The sequence below is a fragment of the Oncorhynchus kisutch genome, linkage group LG12 (genome assembly GCF_002021735.2).
Source record: "Oncorhynchus kisutch isolate 150728-3 linkage group LG12, Okis_V2, whole genome shotgun sequence".
Classification (NCBI taxonomy): domain Eukaryota; kingdom Metazoa; phylum Chordata; class Actinopteri; order Salmoniformes; family Salmonidae; genus Oncorhynchus; species Oncorhynchus kisutch.
The window spans coordinates 47,556,748-47,576,825 of NC_034185.2; the positions used below are offsets into that span (position 1 = coordinate 47,556,748).

Consider the following 20,078-nt stretch of genomic DNA (forward strand, 5'->3'; position numbering starts at 1 on the left):
TGCTTCAGGTCCTGAGCTATAGGCAGTTAGATTTGGGTATGCCATTGTAGGAGAAAATCGATCCTTAGCAACATGCCTATGCATTTTGTATTTAGGCTGTATAAATATACATTTCCAATAACAATTACTTAGAATTAAACAATAATGACACAAAAAATGCTTTATTAAGCTATACAGTCATTCTACGGTGCCTTTAAATGAACTTTAAGAAACACGAGTTTGTCCAGTCTTTGGTTTGAGTATCATGTGGTGTGCACGCCTAGTTTGTTAATTTAGCATAGCAGATGCTTTTATATTCCCATGCCCGCAGACAGCACAAATCTATTTTGTAACAACAATATCATGGAATAAAATATAATAAATTAGATAAAAAAGTTACAAGTGCATATAGGCCTACCTTATGATATGCGGCTCTGTGTTAAAAAACAAATGTCTTTTTCTCAAATTCAACGATTAGATACTTCAGATGTAACTGGTTCATTATTACACTGTTAGCACTGTTCCTAACTTAGACTAGCCTCTTATTTAACAGCCTGTATTGAAATCACAACCTCTCTGGTGCTGTAGCATGCGCTCATTCAGTCTCTTGCTCTGGTTTGATATTACAATATTCTACTTGTCTCCAGTCATGTAAAATGAAGTAGAATTGCATAAATGTGTTTATAAAAGGCCATTTCTTCTCAGAACTCAAATAAGATGATAGATTCATGCAGTGCTTTTATTATAATGGAGATCTTTTCCCCTCTACCCTTGTCCGCGGTGGAATGTGAATCCACAACCATCTGACAACTTTGGCATGTAGGCTAATGCTTACAAAATGAAGAACAGCTTCTAAAACTACATATCTAAAGGCTCTGGTCTGTCCTAGGATTGAGGGTGAACGGTAGGCATGTTCTCTGCTATCCACTTTGTTTCATTTTGGATACAGGGGAGGGTCATTTTTCTCATTTCAAACGGTCAGGGAGTGTAAAAATACATTTTACTGATGGGTCATCCATATTCATTTCAGAGAGGTCCAATTTTCTCCAGGTATCCCTCATTATAAATACCTTACAGTCCCTTAACAGTTCACAAGCACCTCAGTCAAGAAACTCAAGATAGATCTGACAGACAAAACCAAAACCTGAAAACCCACATCATTTCCTTCTCACACTACATCTTAAATACTTTGAGGGCTTGTTTCCCAGACACATATTAGGCCTAGTCCTGGACTAAACCCCTGTTTTAACGGAGATTCTACATTGTGCATACTTTTTAGTCCAGGGCTTAATCTGTGTCCAGGAAACAGGCCCTGAATGTTTGATCTACGGGGGTTCTTCATTTAGTTGATGGACCTACAGTATGCTCATTGTCATTCAATCATACAACACCATGGAGGAGATTCCCAACTCTAGTTCTTATCATGACAATAATGTTTTAAAACGTCATACGAAACATAAACACAGTTGTTCATATTACAGTTTCAGAAAAGGGGAAGTTGTTTAAGAGCAGCACTTTAGGGAAGTTGGACAAATATCTAATGCAGTGAGTTGATAAAATCTTGTTACCAAGAGGAAATGCCCTCTCTTCTCCATCCTGAACACAGAGGGGAATGACTTGCATGAGCTCACATTATTATATATTGTTTTAAACTTAGGCAAGTCAGTTAAGAACAACTTCTTATTTTCAATGATGGCTGAGGTACAGTGGGTTAACTGCCTGTTCAGGGGTAGAACGACATATTTGTACCTTGTCAGCTCAGGGGTTTGAACTTGCAACCTTCCAATTACTAGTCCAACGCCCTAACCACTAGACTACTCGGCCACCCCTTCAAGCCCAACATTCAAATAAGAGGCAAATTGGTTGCAGTCAGATCATTAGTCCCAGAGAAACAGATAAAGTCACCTTGAGTTACTCAATTTGATCAACTTCGCTTTCTCTATGAGATACAACAGAGTTTGTCTGCACAATTTTTTTCCACACAACTGTTAGGTGTAGCCATCAACGCTTGTGAACATAGCCACGGGATGTAGTGGTGGTGTAACACCCCCTGAAAAATGAAAAAGAAGGAAAAAAACGGAAAAGAAACAGCACCCAGCCCCCACCATCAAACTGCTTTTTATAGCTATGCTTGTGTAAATGCTTTTGCACGTAAAAACTCCCTAAAACATTAGCAAATGGGTCGATGCCTCCTTTTTATATCAGCTGTGTAACTTGAGGGTGTAGGCTACGCCTGGAACAACAGTGGAAGTCCCATAACATTGTATAAAGCATCAGGTAGCCAAGCCTGCAGACATAGTAATTAAATTTGGGAACATAACTAATAAGACTAATAAGCCTAAATGTATAGATTACCTATATATATATATATATATATATGAGGTTTCTGTATCACATGGAAAAATGTCTAAAGGTGTCACACATGAGTTTAACACAGCTGTCTCTAGTCTCAAGTCTCCACAACCACAGTCACAATAATCAAGGGGCACATACCGAAGAGATGCAGCAGCGTCACCTTCAGTTTTTTTCTTTGAGAAAACAGCATTGTAGCCTACAGTCCATACAATCATCCAACTGGTTCCACTAAATCATCTTCAAATAACATGACATAGTCTGAGATACTCGACAAGAGCGCCCAGACATTGAGTTTGTTAGTTTAAGCTTTCCCATTGGTGGGTGGAGTTTACTGTATTTGCTTTTCACAAACAACATAAAAAAGAGGAGGGGCATGGAGGGAGATATTATCCTGTTTTCAGAGCGGCAGCCTTGGTGGTGTACCCAGTAATCTTTGCAGTGTTTTTCAAAATGATGAAACCGCATCAAAGGTAACACCTGTTAATTTGTCTCTGAAAAGTGTGTTATAGATGCACTTATCCTGTGTGCATTCTTTCTGTAATAGGGTGAACTATAACTTTTTTAAGATACACCGGGCCAAAAAAGACATGTCGACCTATTTTGAGAGGGTTATGTTAGCTAGTTAAACCATTTAGCAGTTGTCAGTTAATTCAGATGTACTAAAGACGTCTCTTTTCTTGTTCTACGGGAGTGTTTTTAACCAGAACAAGAACAGTTCACCACGTTCATACACTCAACTATGACACTATGACAACTGCGATACCCTCATAACCCACAGCTTTTTTCTTCTCACGCTATAACAGTATCATTATTGAGACATTCACAGCATTCTCAACCATCTTCCCCATCTCATTTACTGTTCTGACCACATTGACGTTTTACGTGAAGCCCACTGCCTGTTTCCTCAACATCTTATCTATCGCTCTGCTATCTAGCTTCTCTATGTGACAGACATTTCCTTTTTGAAGAACAGTCTGATACCATTAAATGCATCTTAAATACTTGCCATACTTTTAATTTGATCCAAAGGGTTCTTCATTTTGTTGGTGGACCCAACAACATTGGAAGACTTGATAGAGCTGATGGTCACTTTAAATGGAACACTAGTCACTTTAATAATGTTTACATACTGTTTTACTCATTTCATAATGTACATACTGTATTTTCAGAAAATGCCATTCAGACTTGGCTTGGCTTGTCACAATCTTTATATATTTTTTAATTCCATTATTTTACTTTTAGATTTGTGTGTATTGTTCTGTTGGAGGTTGGAACACAAGCATTTCGCTACACCTGCAATAACAACATGTGTCTGTGTCCAATACATTTGATTTGATGTACAGTACATTTCTATGAGGATGACACTGTTCTCTATTCAAGTGGCAGCAGTTTGACTTTGACTTTGAAAAAGCTCAAACAGCTTTTAACATCCGTCAACAGAATCAGTATGATTTGAAGCTCCTTCTGAATTCCTCTAAAACAAAACACATTGTCTTTTCCAATTACTAAACACTCTGAAAACCATGTCATTACTTCCTTGGAAGGAAATTCCATAGAGCGAGTGAAGCTGAGTTCCCATAATCATGTTGAGAACCTGGTAAAGAAGATCAAGTTGAGAATAGGTTTTTATAACCAGCATAAGGGTTGTTTTTCTTTGGAGGCCAGAAAATAGCTGGTACCGAGTATATTCCTGTCTGTCTTGGACTACAGTGATGTAATGTATAAACAGACCTCAAGCACAACCCTGATTTCGTGTATCATGCAGCTCTTAGGTTTATTAGCAACCAAAAGCATCTGACACATCACTGTGATCTCTATAGTGCTATTGGCTGTTCGTCGTTGACTCTACTACACTTACACATTGTTACACTATGATTTAGAAGGGCATTTTTGGAAAACTTCTTTGATAAGGTCCGAAAATTAAATACCAGCTACGGTCTCACTACTTACTTTTAATGGTTACTGAAATCAGAACAGATAGTGGCAAAAAGTATTTTAGCAACTAATTCCAGTGATTTTGTGTAATTCTGTGTAATTCTGTCCGGACCAGCATGAATCTCCAGAATCTTGTTTCCTTGGAGGAGTTTGAATGTTTGGTTGACACATGTTTCTAAGGAATGTGATTGTCATTCGGACTTGATGCTGTGGTACATATGATAGATTTAAAACAAATCTAAGACGATTATATGTTTCTGTAATTGAAATGTATGTCTGTCTATGTAAATGTAACTTTTTTATGGTGTGTCTATGTCTGTAAGTTGTTACTGTATGTCTGATATTTGTATCAAACATTGCTCACCCCTGCTGCTATCTTGGTTGGACAAGGTCTCTCTTGAAAAATATATTTTATCTCAATGAGACTAACCTGGATTAACAAAGGCTAAATAGAACATAATAATAATTCTCCTTCAATAATACATAATGGGGGCGTTTCCCAATTCACTGATCCTGTTACAGTGTCAGAAAAAGATCAAGAGGAAGTGTGAGCTTTGTCAGTTGGCCAATATTCAAAACAGAGGCTAAATTCGGCTCCCAAGTGGTGCAGCAGTCTAATGCACAGCATCTCAATGCCAGAGATGTCATGATAGTATCTGGTTCAAATCCAGCCTGTATCACATCTGGCCATGACTGGTGCACAATTGTCACTGTGTCGTCTGGGTTTGGCCGGAGCAGGCCGTCATTGTAAATAAGAGTTTGTTCTTAACTCGCTTGCCTTGTTCAATAAAGGTTAAATAAAAAATAGTGATGGTGAAGCTGTAGAACCTTTTGAGGATCTGAAGACATATGACAAATCCTTTAAATCTCCTGAGGGAGATTTGTTGTGCCCTTTTTGTCATGCCCTCTTCACAACTGTCTTGGTGTGTTTGGATCATGATAGTTTGTTGGTGATGTGGACACCAATGAACTTGAAGCTCTCAACCTGCTCCACTACAGCCCTGTCGATGATAATGTAGTCCACAATCATCTCCTTTGATTTGCTCACATTGAGAGAGAGGTTGTTATCCTGGCACCACACGGCCAGGTCTCTGACCTCCTTCCTATAGGCTGTCTCATCATTGTCGGTGATCAGGCCTGCCACTGTTGTGTCGTCGGCAAACGTAATGATGGTGTGGGCCATGCAGTCATGGGTGAACAGGGAGTACAGGAGGGGACTGAGCACCCACCCCTGAGGGGCCCCATTGTTGAGGATCAGCGTGGCAGATGTGTTGTTACCTACCCTTACCACCTGGGGGCGGCCCATCAGGAAGTCCATTATTCAGTTGCAGAGAGAGGTGTTTAGTTCCAGGGTCCTTAGCTTAGTGATGAGCTTTGAGGGAACTACGGTGTTGAACGCTGAGCTGTAGTCAATGAATAGCATTCTCAAGTAGGTGTTCATTTTCTCCAGATGGGAAAGGGAAGTGTGGGGTGCAATAGAGATTGTATCATCTGTGTATCTGTTGGGAAGGTATGCAAATTGGATTGGGTCAAGTGTTTCTGGGATAATGGTCACACCGAGCAGTCGAAGCACACACAGGTTCCACCGGCTCCAAATGAGATTACAGCTGCACAATTAATTGAATTCAGATATCCATATGGCATGCAATATTTTGAAATGACACCCAGCTGTGTATCGCGTCCTTTCTTTTTTTTTACTCCGTTTTTTCCCCTCTTGCGGCTGCTTTTCACACACAACAAGCCCGGCCCCGCCACTCAAACAGTACAATTCCTCCTCTTCGCTGTAATATTTACTATACGTTTGCATGCTGTTCTGTTATGTCAAATGCAGTCAACGGATGGTTGCAAACAAGAATGATGCTGCTTTCCACTTTGCTTCTAAATATACATCATCCTACTTCGATTATTCCAATAGTTCATCCAAGTGTTTTGATATATATTGCAAGTTAAATTGCAATTGCCTATATCGTGCAGCCCTAGTTACAGAAGCCACCTTTTTCACTAATACTTACCCAAGAAGCCTGAACTGTCAGAGCCACATATAGACCAATTCCATAGACCCCATGGTTTCAAAAACAATACTCACCTTGCGAATCTAAAATGTCAGAACCTCAAGTCCAAAACATTAGAACACTTGTCATGACTTGGTGAAACACACAAGTGCGCTGCATAGCATCGACTAGAGTCGATGAACCATGGCAGCCCGAGGCCCAAACACACAGGAAATCTACAGTAACCTGAAATCTATATACTCGCACGCTGCCACGGCAACCAAAGGCTCAAATCCACAGAAAGCTGAGGTAATCCTGATAATGTGCACATTAGGTGCTACCACACCTAAAGGCAGCACAAGGCTCAAACTCACAGGGAACTGTGGTAACCCAGATAAGGGTTACCAGACTGCACAACCTGTACGCTACCTAACACTATGAGCAACACTGGGAGAAGATAAATCCAAGCTATAAAACCTTACAAAGCTATGTGTGGAACCCCAATTCACTGCAGGCACAGTTATCACCAATCGTCATGCCCCTGAACAATAGCCAAGAAGCTGCCACACACATATGGAGGAGATGAGAAAGGGAATAGTTTGAAAAGTGGGACCTGTAAGACATACAGTAGGCATAACATTGGGAGCAAAAGGTGCATTAGGATGTAACATCATTTTGGAGTTTCCAGGTGCGAACTCCAAACAGGAAGGGTGTACTGATAGCTCGTGGAGATCCCGAACACGCTTGGCCGACACCAAGGACATGAGCAGGGCAGTCTTGTAGGAAAGGATTTTCTGAGCCACAGTCCAATAAGGCTCACATAGAGCGTCCAGGACCAAAGCCAGGTCCCAGGTTGGTGCCATAGCCTTCGACTCTGGTCTGAGCTGACGCACGTCTTTCAGGAACTGCACACAAGAGGCTGAGACCCCGGGGTAAAGCCATCAATTCCTACATGACACGCCAAAATGGCTGCCATTTAAACCTTCAATGTGGAAAAAGAAAGGCCCTACACAAAAAGTTATTGCAAGAACGTCAAAATGTCCACCAAAGAAACTCAACCACTGAGGGGTGCAGTCTCCATGCCATAGAGATATCTGTGAAGATACATCACCCTGAGCGACAGGAAATTTGCACTGCTCCTTAAGAACAGATAACGTGCCAGGTTTAGGAGAAAGAGAGACCACATCCCCCTGCTTGATGACAGACCTTACCAGCACATACTGGTCCTCCAACATCTGAAATAAAAACCTCAGCTATAGCAAAACTGTCTATCTCTAGGGAATTAATATGCAGCATTCTTTGCGCTGTTTACCAAATCCCTCTTTCTGAGTAGCACTCCATATCTCAGTAAGGATGCTTCGGTCACGATGACGCTGCAGTCACTACCCGGGCCATGAGAACCCCACCTCCATGTTCTTGTTAAACTCTTGCAGCAAATCAATTTGATACATCTATAGCATATTAACCACATTCAACAACCTGTCAGCGACTCCCGCAGCTTGGTACCCTTTGTTCCGCTGATGCTTTGAGAACCGACAGTGTTTATTCAGAAGCATTAGACTAAGATTGTCAGCATCTTGAGCTAAGTAACTTGCCAGCTTTCCATCCATCAGCGTTGTGCAAACAAGCCCCGCCTCCTCCATACCCTCTACACGGCTCCCGAGTGGCACAGCAGTCTAAGGCACTGCATCTCAGACTCTGGTTTGAATCCAGACTGTATCACATCTGGCTGTGATTGGGAGTCCCATAGAGCGGCACACAATTTCATCAGCTTGACCGAAAGAGGGGTATCACACCTTGCCTTTAGCTCATCGGCAAAATCTTTAACAATTTCTGAGGTCTCTTCACCAGAAGACCCTTTGTCAGCAGTCTCAATCTCTCTCACAAAGTCAGCCCAACACTCAATGGAAGTTGAACGCAGCCGGAGGCAATGGTCACACAAATTGGTACGAGCCAAAGCCTCGTGTTTCTACCTAGGACAAACAGGACAGCACTCCTGAGTATCTTTAATTTGCATTGTGAAACTACATGCCCTAGGTTATGGCCGGAGGTTCAAACTCGGCTGGTTTGCCTTTGTGAACTTAATCTTACCACTGGGCATCTTGCTCAAGCAAGGAAGCACAGGGCTACACAAGCAGAGCAGAAAGTAGTGGATTTTAGCAGACACAAATCCTTCCCAGGCAAGGAAGAATTAGCTACACAAGCAGAGCAGAAAATAGTTGGCTTTCAGCAAACACAAAAACTGATACCAAGACCCAAAACTCACAACACCTCGGGGTACGAGTACTCTCAACCCACTATCATAGACCTAAGTCACAGCTCAATTTAGTAGTCTTTGTGTGATTGAACATTTTGTAAATTCCTTGACACATTCTTGCTTCAGGCGATCAAAGAATTTAAGAAATGAATGCCTGCCCCGGTATTAGTACCAGGAAGACAGGGCTAACTGTCATTTTTCAAGACCGCAAACAGCTTTTGAAGAACAAATCGTTCAGGAAAAGTATTATCAGCTAGCGTTTTCATTCTGATTCAAGTTAGTGAGGGAAGACTCCAGCTTCAGTCATTTTTGCAATTCGTTCCAGTCATTGGCAGCAGCGAACTGGAAGGAAAGGCGGCCGAAGAGGAGTTAGCTTTTGACCAGTGAAATATATCTGCTGGAGCATCTGCTATGAGTGGGTGCTGCTATGGTGACCAGTGAGATGACATAAGGCGGGACTTTACCTAGCAAAGACTTATAGATGACCTGGAGCCAGTGGGTTTGGCGACGAATATGAAGCAAGAGCCAGCCAACGAAAGCCTACAGGTCGCAGTGGTGGGTAGTATATGGGGCTTTGGTGGCAAAGCGGATGGCACTGTGATAGACTACATCCAATTTGCTGAGTAGGGTGTTGGAGGCTATTTTGTAAATGACATCGCCAAAGTCAAGGATCAGTAGGATAGTCAGTTTTAAGAGGGTATGTTTGGCAGCATGAGTGAAGGATACTTTGTTGCGAAATAGGATGCTGATTCTAGTTTTAATTTTGGATTGAAGATGCTTAATGTGAGTCTGGAAGAAGATTTTACAGTCTAACCAGACACATAGGTATTTGTAGTTGTCCAAATATTCTAAGTCAGAACCGTCCAGAGTAGTGATGCTAGAAGGGCAGGCGTGTACGGGCAGCGATCGGTTGAAGAGCATGCATTTAGTTTTACTTGCATTTAAGAGCAGTTGGAGTCCACGGAAGGAGTGTTGTGTGGAATTGAAGCTCATCTGGAGGTTAGTTAACACAGTGTCCAAAGAAGGGCCAGGTGTATAAAGAATGGTGTCATCTGCGTAGAGGTGGATCAGAGAATCACCAGCAGCAAGAGCGACATCATCGATGTATACAGAGAAAAGAATGGGCCCGAGATTTGAACCCTGTGGCACCCCCGTAGAGACTGCCAGAGGTCCGGATAACAGGCCCTCCGATTTGACACACTGAACTCTGTTCAGTTAAAATCTGAGAAGTAGTTGGTGAACCAGGCGAGGCAGTCATTTGAGAAACTAAGGCTGTTGAGTCTGCCGATTAGAATGCGGTGATTGTCAGAGTTTAAAGCCTTAGCCAGGTCGATGAAGACAGCTGCACAGTATTGTCTTTTATTGATGGCGGCTATAATGATATCGTTTAGGACCTTGAGCATGGCTGAGGTGCACCCATGACCAGCTCGGAAACCAGATTGCATAGCGGAGAAATTACGGTGATATTCTAAATGGTTGGTGATCTATCTGTTATCTTGGCTTTTGAAGACTTTAGAAAGGCAGAGTAGGATAGATATAGGTCTGTTACAGTTTGGGTCTAGAGTGTCACCCCCTTTGAAGAGGGGGATAACCGCGGTAGCGTTCCAATCTTTAGGGATCTCAGACGATAAAAAAGAGAGTTTGAACAGGCTAGTTATAGTGGTTGCAACAATTGCTGCGGATAAAAAAGAGAGGGTCCAGATTGTCTAGCCCAGCTGATTTGTAGGGGTCCAGATTTTGCAGCTGTTTCAGAACATCAGCTATCTTGATTTGGGTGAAGGAGAAATGGGGGAGGCTTGGGCAAGTTGCTGTGGGGGGTGCAGAGCTGTTGACCAGGGTAGGGGTAGCCAGGTGGAAAGCATGGCCAGACGTTAAGCATTTCCCAGTTTAGTTCCCCTAACAGTACAAACTCTGATGATAAATGGTGGGCAATTAATTCACATGTGGTGTCCAAGGCACAGCTGGGGGCTGAGGGGGGTTTATAAAAGAGACTCATTTCTGAAAAGGTGGAATTTTGAAAGTAGAAGCTCGAACTGTTTAGGCACAGACCTGGATAGCATGACAGAACTTTGCAGGCTATCTCTGCAGTAGATTGCAACTACACCCCCTTTTGCAACTCCACCCCCTATGGCAATTCTATCTTGGCGGAAAATGTTGTAGTTGGGGATGGAAATTTCTGAATTTTTGGTGGCCTGTCTAAGCCAGGATTCAGACACAGCTGGGACATCAGAGTTGGCGGAGTGTGCTAAAGCAGTGAATAAAACAAACTTAGGGAGGATACTTCTGATGTTAACATGCATGAAACCAAGTATTTTACGGTTACAGAAGTCAACAAATGATAGCGCCTGAGAAATGGGAGTGGACCTGGGGGCTACAGGGCCTGGGTTAACCTCTACATCACCAGAGGAACAGAGGAGGAGTAGGATAAAGGTACGGCTAAAGGCTATAAGAACTGGTCGTCTAGTGCATTGGGGAAAGAGAATAAAAGGAGCAGATATATTGTGGTATTGTGTACATTTACAATGAAGGTAACTGAATGTTAATGTCTATTGTGAGAGAATGGAACATTTTAGAAATGTGTCAAGACAAAACAACGCAGTACAAAAGAAAATGGAATAAATACGTCCAGAACTGCATGGTGAAAATAACTGAAAAACAAATTGCCTTTGTAGAAATATAATTGTTTGAGTTGTCAGATTCTATATATTTTCAACACTATGCAGGATTAAAAAATACTATATTTGAAAGTTATCCAGCATTCTGCAGCTACCATCAGAGTTGCATGTCCCTTTCTATGACTGTGGTGTGGTCATTTTATTTACATATGATCAGAAGCATAGCTGATAGGAATGTCTTTTACAGAATATAGGCCTACACAAACGACTTCTGATCTCCTGTACATCACAGTTCTATCTGCAAGGTTCTTTGAATAAGCCCCTGACGTTAGTCTTATAACAACACGCACAAATGGAGAGAGAGAGTGTGGTAGATGCTTCTGGTTGCTCAAATAAGACTACAAATACACATGTATCAAAATGAACACGTCAACCCACATGGATTCCATCAAACTCTTCATCATCCCCATAGTATTGTGGTTGCATGAATATGCATGTGTGCATGTGCGATTGCATTGCATGCTATGTAGAAATGAGCTTCTTTCTCACCATAGCGTATGGTTATCGCTTCTCTGTCTGTTCTCTTTGTAGTCAGTAGCCTATATGGGTCAGTCACTCTCATTCTCACTTGCTTATAGGAGCGATGTGGTACCTTCCTCCAGCACTGTACAGCTTCTCTTACGCAATACAGCTCAAGCCACAAACCATGCTCTCAATCTCCTTTACCCCCATTCCTCATTTCTATTTTAGGTCTGGATGTGACCTTCTCAGACTTTAAGAGTCGTAGGTCACAGTGTATTTTCACCTCCATCTTGGTTTTGCTGTGCCTTTATCACATTAGGTTTAACTGTAGCTAACCTCACCTGATAAAGCATGCCTCTGTTCTCTGTCAAAGGAGAATATAATAAAACACGTATGCAAAGTCAAAGAAGACTACGTCACTACAGGAATACTGTATGGACAATATGGTTGATATTTTACTAAGAGTGTTTTATATGGAATTTATTATCTTGCTGTCTTGGGTTATAAGGGGACACACCATATTGGATCAATAAAAAACATTAGCCACACCATTCCAAAGTGCTTTATGTGTTACCTGGCACCATGTGGTAATGATGGGCAGGGGCTTGACTGGAATTTGAAATTGTGAATTAGGGGTGGTTGGCATGCACTAACGGGGCAGAGGGATGTGTTACGTTTTCAAACTGTCTTTCATTTGCTGAGAAATAGACAACACCAGCATCTTAATAAAACAATTTAAGAATTATTTAACTAGGCAAGCCAGTTTGAACCCGGGTCTGTAGTGACACCACTAACACTGTGATGCAGTGCCTTAGACCGCTGCACCACTCTGTCCCCTAATTGAAACATTCACTGCAACAGCCTTATTCTAAAATTGATTGAATCGTTTTTTCCCCCTCATCAATCTACACACAATACCACATAATGACAAAGTAAAAAAATGAAATATAACATTTACATAAGTTTTCTGACCCTTTCCTCAGTACTTTGTTGAAGTGCCTTTGCCTGTGATTACAGCCTTCTTCTTTGGTATGATACTACAGGCTTGCATACTTGTTTTGGGGGAGTTTCTCCTATTCTTCCCTGCAGATCCTCTCAAGCTCTGTCAGGTTGGAGGGGGAGCATCACTGCACAGCGATTTTCAGGTATCTCTAGAGATGTTTAGTTGGGTTCAAGTCCTGGAAATCGTTGGGCAACTCAAGGACATTCAGTCTCGAAGCCACTCCTGCGTTGTCTTGGCTGTGTGCTTTGGGTCGTTGTTCTGTTGGAAGGTGAACCTTCACCCCAGTCTGAGATCCTGAGCCCTCTAGAGCAGATTTTCATCAAGGATCTCTCTGTACTTTGCTCAGTTCATTCTTTCTTCGATCCAGACTAGTCTTCCATTCCCTGCTGCTGAAAAACATCCCCACAGCCACAACCATGCTTCACCGTAAGGATGGTGCCAGGTTTCCTCCAGTTGTGATGTTTGGTAGCCAGGCCAAAGAGTTCAATCTTGGTTTCATCAGACCAGAGAACCTTGTTTCTCATGGTTTGTGAGTCCTATAGGTGCCTTTGCCAAACTCCAAGTGGGCTGTCAAATGCATTTTACTGAGGAGTGGCTTCCGTCTGGCCACTCTACCATAAAGGCCTGATTGGTGGAGTGCTGCAGAGATGGTAGTCCTTCTGGAAGGTTCTCCGATCTCCACAGAGGAACTCTGGAGCTCTGTCAAAATGGCCATTGGGTTCTTGGTCACCACCCTGACCAAGGCCCTTCTACCCTGATTGGTCAGTTTGGTCGGGCGGCCAGCTCTACGAAGAGTCTTGGTGGTTCCCAACTTCTTCCATTTAAGAATGATGTAGGCCCCTGTATTCTTGGGGACCTTCAATTCTGCAGAAATGTTTTGGTACCCTTTCCCAGATCTGTGCCTCAACACAGTTCTGTCTCGGAGCTCTACGGACGATTCCTTTGATATCATAGCTTGATTTTTGCTCTGACATGAACTGTCAACTGTGGGACCTTAAGCAGACAGGTATGTGTCTTTCCAAATCCTGTCCAATCAATTGAAATTACAATCAAATTGTAGAAACATTTCAAGGATGATCAATGGAAGCAGGATACACCTGAGCTCAATTTCGAGTCTCATAAGAAAGGGTTAGAATACTTATGTAAATGTGATATTTCCGTTTTTTTGCTAACATTTCTAAAAATCAGTTTTTGCTTCATCATTATGGGGTGTGGATTGATGTAGTTGCATGCATTTAAATGCATTAAAATGCATTTAATCCATTTTAGAATAAGACTGTAACGTAACAAAATGTGGAAAATGGGAAGGGGTCTGAATACTTTCGGAAAGCATTGTACAGTAAAGGGACAATCAAAAATATGTACAGCTGTTCTCATTCTCAATTCAATTATTGACACAATTAATGACAATATAACTTATGAATGCCTCACAATATTTTTATAAACCAACAATGTTTTTCCTCATAATACTGTATGTTTAGAACTTTAATTGTGATCTGATGACGTTTCAGGTAAGACCCAAATGCAGACTGTGTCGAAGTAACAATGTTTATTACAGAAACATGGGGCAGACAAATGACCGGTCAAGACAGGCAGGGGTCGATAATACAGAGTAGTGGGGCAAAGGTACAGGATGGCAGGCAGGGTCAGGTCAGGCAAGGGGTCGATAATACAGAGTAGTGGGGCAAAGGTACAGGATGGCAGGCAGGGTCAGGTCAGGCAGAGGTCAGTAATCCAGTGTAGTGTGGCAAAGGTACAGGATGGCAGGCAGGGTAAGGTCAGGCAGAGGTCAGTAATCCAGTGTAGTGGGGAAAAGGTACAGGATGTCAGGCAGGCTCAGGGTGGGCAGAAAAGTTCAAAACCGGGAAAAAGAGGAACAATCAAGAGACAGGAACAGAGGGAAAACCGCTGGTAGGCATGACGAAACAAAACGAACTGGCAACAGAGAACACAGGTGTAAATACACAGGGGATAATGGGGAAGATGAGCGACACCTGGGCGTGACAGGTGTCATGGACTCATTATGTCCATAGCTCCATCTATGAACGTCAGAGCAAAACCAACTGATGGAGATGTCGTTGGGCTGAAAAACTAGTTACAGATTGTGTCTTGAAAGGTTTCAGTTCCATCTTGTGCTCTCTAGATCCACCCGACAGTCTTGTGCTCTCTAGATCCACCCGACAGTCTTGTGCTCTCTAGATCCACCTTCTCTGTTTGAGATGAACCAGGGTAAATATTATCTTTAAACAAGTTGTCAGTCAGTAAACACTTATATGACGTGTGCATGTCTTGTAGGATCTTCTTTGGAACGTGTCTCCGAGTTTAAAACGTGTCCTTTCACATGTAGTCACTGGTGTCATGGTGCTGGGGATAATGAATATGGGTTTGGAGCCAGACCTGAACTACGCTTTATCATGTCTGCATTTTGCGAAGAGTAAAATGACACCCGAGATCCCTTTCTAAGTCGAAATGGACATCAATATCTACCCCTCAGAAATGTTTCAATAGAATCTACATGGTGAAAGGAAAAATAAACCTATGGACATTTTGTTTCATTTTGTAGCCTAACCACCACTGCTTTGAAGGAGTAGTTGGGTTTATCTCAAACACCTGATATTTATATTATACACAGCTGCTATCCACTGACAAGCTTAACAATTAACAGCTTTAACAAATACAGGCAGGGCAGGCACCTAAAACTGACATTTAAACAACAGAACAGTCAATACTGAAGAGGCTTTGGCTGAGCAGTAGCATAGTAAACACGGTAGTGAATTGGTTTAAAAGATACGTTCCATTTGTTTTAACCTACACATTGGGATTTGGGACAAAAGGCAAGAAAGATTATCCTGATACTAACTCAATGCATATCTATTGAACTGGTCTGTATCAGTGGATGTCATTGAGGCCCCTATTTTTATTGTATCTTTATTTAACTAGGCAAGTCAGTTAAGAACAAATTATTATTTTCAATGACAGCCTAGGATCAGTGGGTTAACTGCCTTGGTCAGGGGCAGAACTGCAGATTTTTCAGCTCAGGGATTTGATCTTGCAACTAATCAGTTACTCGTCCAACACTCTAACCACTGGGCTTCCTGCCACCCCATGAGAAAGACTGGAAATGACCAACACAGGAAGCCTGAAATGATGGCACAAGCGCAACATTTATTTCTCCCATAATACCCTTAACATATGTTCATATTGTTTCAAAGTCTTATTTTAAGGAAGGACTGGAGTGTGTCATCAATTGATTTATGTTGTCACTGCGAGACCAGTTCTGGTTTTCCTTTTTGCTCCTCCTCGACAGGGAGAGGGAGGGAGGTAGGAAAGGGACAGGCTATAAAGGACAGGGAAAGAGGGGCAGAGAGATGGGAGAGAAAAGTGGTAGAAAAGCAACGAAAGTTAAAATAATAAAATAGTAATACGTTTCATTATTAGATACTTTGTGCCAGAGGTAAAAGACAAGACACGCTCTCTTGTCTACTCTCATTGTTCTGCAAGAGGTAACTCAACAGATAACACAACACACATCTAGAACCTTTCCTAAAGGTAGTGGGAGGAACCACGACGCCAAGCTTCAAATGTCCACAGACTTTGCAAATACTGTAAAAGACTGTATGAATATAACAAAGGCATTAGTATATACTATATGTGCTGTGTGGCTTAACATAACATAACATATGGGCAAAACTGGTTGCAATGAGATCAGGCCTGGTATCAAACGCAGGTGGTCTGTGCAACTCAATACCACATTAACCCACTGACACAGAGCTAAAGCCAACAGTTGTAGCCATGAGGGCTGTGTACTGAATGTCAACTTACACTCTTCAGATAAAGGAACGTAAATATATGGCTAGGGAGGGTGTGACTAACTGACAGAGATACACAGATGCTCACCTCCAGGAAAGGTTCTGCAAACACTCAGGAGTCATGTGTATCTTTGCATACTAACTGTGTCTGTGCTTGCAGTCTTTCTGGCATCAGAGAAGTCCAGCTAATCAGGTAATCATTGTTAGAGAGTGTGTGTGTGTTTATGTGTTACTTCTGCTTTTTCAACATTTAGAGAAGTGAATCAGACAGGTAAAAAAAAAAATGCAACTGTTTGACCAAGCAGAGGAAGTGCCACTTTATTGGACCTGTATCCTGTGTTCAAATTAGTTTTTTGAGCTAAAATGTCCTGGTACTGTAAAGTTCACAATGCCGTTGACCTTAATAAGGGCCCCAGGACCAGTTGAAGCAAAATAGCCCCATAACATCAAAGATCCACCACCATATTTTACAGTAGGGATGAGGTATTTTCTGCGTTATGCATTGTTCTTTCATAGGCAAAACCCACCGCTGCTGTGTGTGGCCAACAAGATTTATTTTCAGGTACTGGTTCCAATCCAAGTGACATTGGCATTTATCAAACTCTAGGCAGTGATATGGTCAGATGTCATTAAAATAGAGTTCTTTGGCCATGCACACCAATGGTGTGTATTATATTTTTTGCTAACCTTTATCAAGGTATCCAATAATTGCAGACCCCACTGTACATATGCAACTGTCTCTGCTTGTGATCACAGACTAATTTCCTTTCCCATCAGTCTGTCACATTGTGTGGTCAGCGCTTTTCTGTCACATGTTACTTGTGGTTTGACCCCACTGAGAAGGAGACCCACACAGTCTTCTCTGTGTACAGGAGCCCCGTCTGACACGCAGGCGAAATACCACTGCTATGAATACATTCCACTGTATCAAATAAAATAGGTCTACTCATAGTTTGTCATAGTACTTCACTAAAACTTCCAGAGTTTTCACCAAATAGGACTTGCATTAGAGAAAACAACAATTTCTCCACCTCTAAATTTTTTATTTTGTAACTCTTATTGTGGTTTATGTTTCAGTTGCGTATATTCCATTTATTTTATTTGATGACATTTTGATTTAATCTCATCTCTATAGAGCTTCTGCCTATGCTGTCTGCCAAAATCACTGTTTTAGTAGATCCGTGTCTGACGCACACTAACCGGCATAGGTGGTGGGCCAAACCAAGATGCAGTACCTGCTTTAGTTTTTGAGACAATCGATCTCTATCGAGGGAGGAGCTGGTTTTTTTTGGCATGTTATTTCCATATTTTTTAAATATTTTTTATATACTGTACTGTATATATTGTTTTACGCCTTTTTCTGCCCAATTTCGAGATATCCAATTGGTAGTTACAGTCTTGTCCCATCGCTGCAACTCCCGTATGGATTCGGGAGAGGAGAAGATCAAGACCCATGCATCCTCCGAAACACGACCCCGCCAAGCCGCACTGCTTCTTGACACAATGCTTGCTTAACCCGTAAGCCAGCCGCATCAATCTGTTCGGAGGAAACACTGAACAGCTGGCAACCAAAGTCAGCATGCATGTAAAAACCAGCCCCTCACAAGGAGTGAGGGGTTGTTTTTTAAATGCGGTGTATATTTGTTTAACTCATTTACTTTTGTTGGCAATGTCAATTCTTGCAATTATTTCCAAATACTTAATTTTATATTCGCTAGCTGGACAGGCCAATGCCGCTGAGTACTAAACTGTAAATCAATCAAAGATTGTGTACTGTCCATGGTACTATCGCTGCTGATCATGTCTGCCAATCACATTATCTGTATCTAAGAAAGCAGACGGCTGGTGATGACTGCTCGCGAGAGTTTTCTGTCTGACAAACTGCTATGAGGTACATTTTTTTACATTCGTTTGTAAACTAACTATTTAGTTATACTGTAAGACTTTTCTGTAATTTCAATAGTAAAACACTGTATTATGCACAGTATAATAACATGCATGTGTTTTACAGCATTAATGCTATAGATTGCACTGCATTATGTGTCAAATGATGAAAAATACAGTTATTAACTGTTATTCGTAAGCCTCCTGTAAAAATGACTCTAACATACTGTATTTCTTTACAGTAATAGCTTGTGCCGCCCCCATTTCTCCTTCACCCAAATCCAGATAGCTGATGTTCTGAAAGAACGGCAAAATCTGAACACCTACAAATCAGCCGGGCTAGACAATCTGGACCCTCTCTTTCTAAAATTATCTAAAATCTATTCTAAAATTGTTGCAACCCCTATTACTAGCCTGTTCAACCTCTCTTTCGTATCATCTGAGATCCCCAAAGATTGGAAAGCTGCTGCGGTCATCAACTACCAACTACCTCATCCCCATACTGTTATTTGATTTATTTTTCTCCTTTGCACCCCAGTATCTCAACTTGCACGCTCATCATCTGCACATCTATCACTCCAGTGTTTAATTGCTATATTTTTATTATCTCGCCACTATGGCCTATTTATTGCCTTACCTCCCTTATCCTACCTCATTTGCACACATTGTATATAGACTTTTTCTATTGTCTTATTGACTATGTTTGTTTATTCCATGTGTATCTCTGTGTTGTTGTTTGTGTCGCACTGCTTTGCTTTATCTTGGCCAGGTCGCAGTTGTAAATGAGAACTTGTTCCCACTCTGCCTGCTCGACAGAGAAACTGAGCCCCCGGTTTGTGGGGCTGTTCAAGGTTCTCCGGAGGGTCAACGTATAGATTATAGCTTCCCAGTCACTATCGCATCTCACCCACTTTTCATATGTCTCCTCAGGCTGGTGGTTCCTGGTCCCCTTGCCGATGCTATCCCCCACGACATCCCCCCCAATCCCCCTGGACATCGAGGGGAGTCAGGGATATTTTATCAGATCCCTACTGGACTCCCGGCGTTGTGGGGGTCGGCTCCAGTACCTGGTGGACTGGGAGGGGTATGGCCCATACGAGCGGTGTTGGGTTCCGGTTGAGGATATTCTGGATCCCAACATCATCCATGATTTCCACCTTTGCCGCCCGGAACACGTCAGGGGGGGGGTTACTGTCACGTCTAGTCCTGCTCCTCCACTCCGGCGTTCGACATTGCCTGACTGCTAACCACCGTTCCTGGGATTCATCATTACGCACACCTGTTTATCATTATGATTCACACCTGGACTCCATGACCTTCCTCATTACTTCACATTCATCTGTCCCTCTCTTACGTTTGTCCACAGTCACTATTGTTCCAATGCTTTTCGCCACTGTGATGTTCTCGTTTCATGTTTATTGTTTTATTAAACATTTCACCTGCACCTGCTTCTCGACTCACAGCATCTCCGTTACAATAGAAATTATGGATTGCCTCTTATCCGCTCGCCATTCCCTTATGCCATAGTTTTACATCTCAATTGTCAGTAGAAACCACGTTTGTTTAACCAAGTCAGCCATATCAGCTACAGCGGTTCTTTAAAAAAAAGTTGCGTCATACTACAGCACACCTTGCGGGCTACCGCAGAATTCAATGGCACGTTATTTCGGTGTCAGCCATTTTTGCCAGTAATGCTAGTTAGTGCAGAGGGCATCTTTGAGAAGCATT

General features: G+C 42.1%; 1 protein-coding gene and 1 long non-coding RNA gene across 5 annotated transcripts in view; one reads left to right on the top strand and one right to left on the bottom strand.

Moving 5' to 3' along the window:
* LOC116376535 (hepatocyte cell adhesion molecule-like) overlaps nt 1-2,683 on the bottom strand; it is a 24,101-nt gene extending 21,418 nt beyond the window's left edge. For 2 of the 4 annotated variants that reach the window (XM_031837650.1, XM_031837647.1), the window contains exon 1: nt 2,473-2,671. In XM_031837650.1, the coding sequence (XP_031693510.1) occupies nt 2,473-2,524 (52 nt within the window). In that variant the 5' untranslated portion in view covers nt 2,525-2,671. Of the gene's footprint in view, nt 1-2,472 lie in introns of all 4 variants that reach the window. The other 2 variants (XM_031837649.1, XM_031837648.1) reach the window with 2 other exon arrangements.
* LOC116376538 (uncharacterized) lies at nt 2,675-19,799 on the top strand. Its single transcript, XR_004211966.1, has 2 exons — nt 2,675-2,804; nt 19,281-19,799. It is a non-coding gene; the product is annotated as an uncharacterized LOC116376538 (long non-coding RNA).
* Nucleotides 19,800-20,078: the final 279 nt, after the last annotated feature.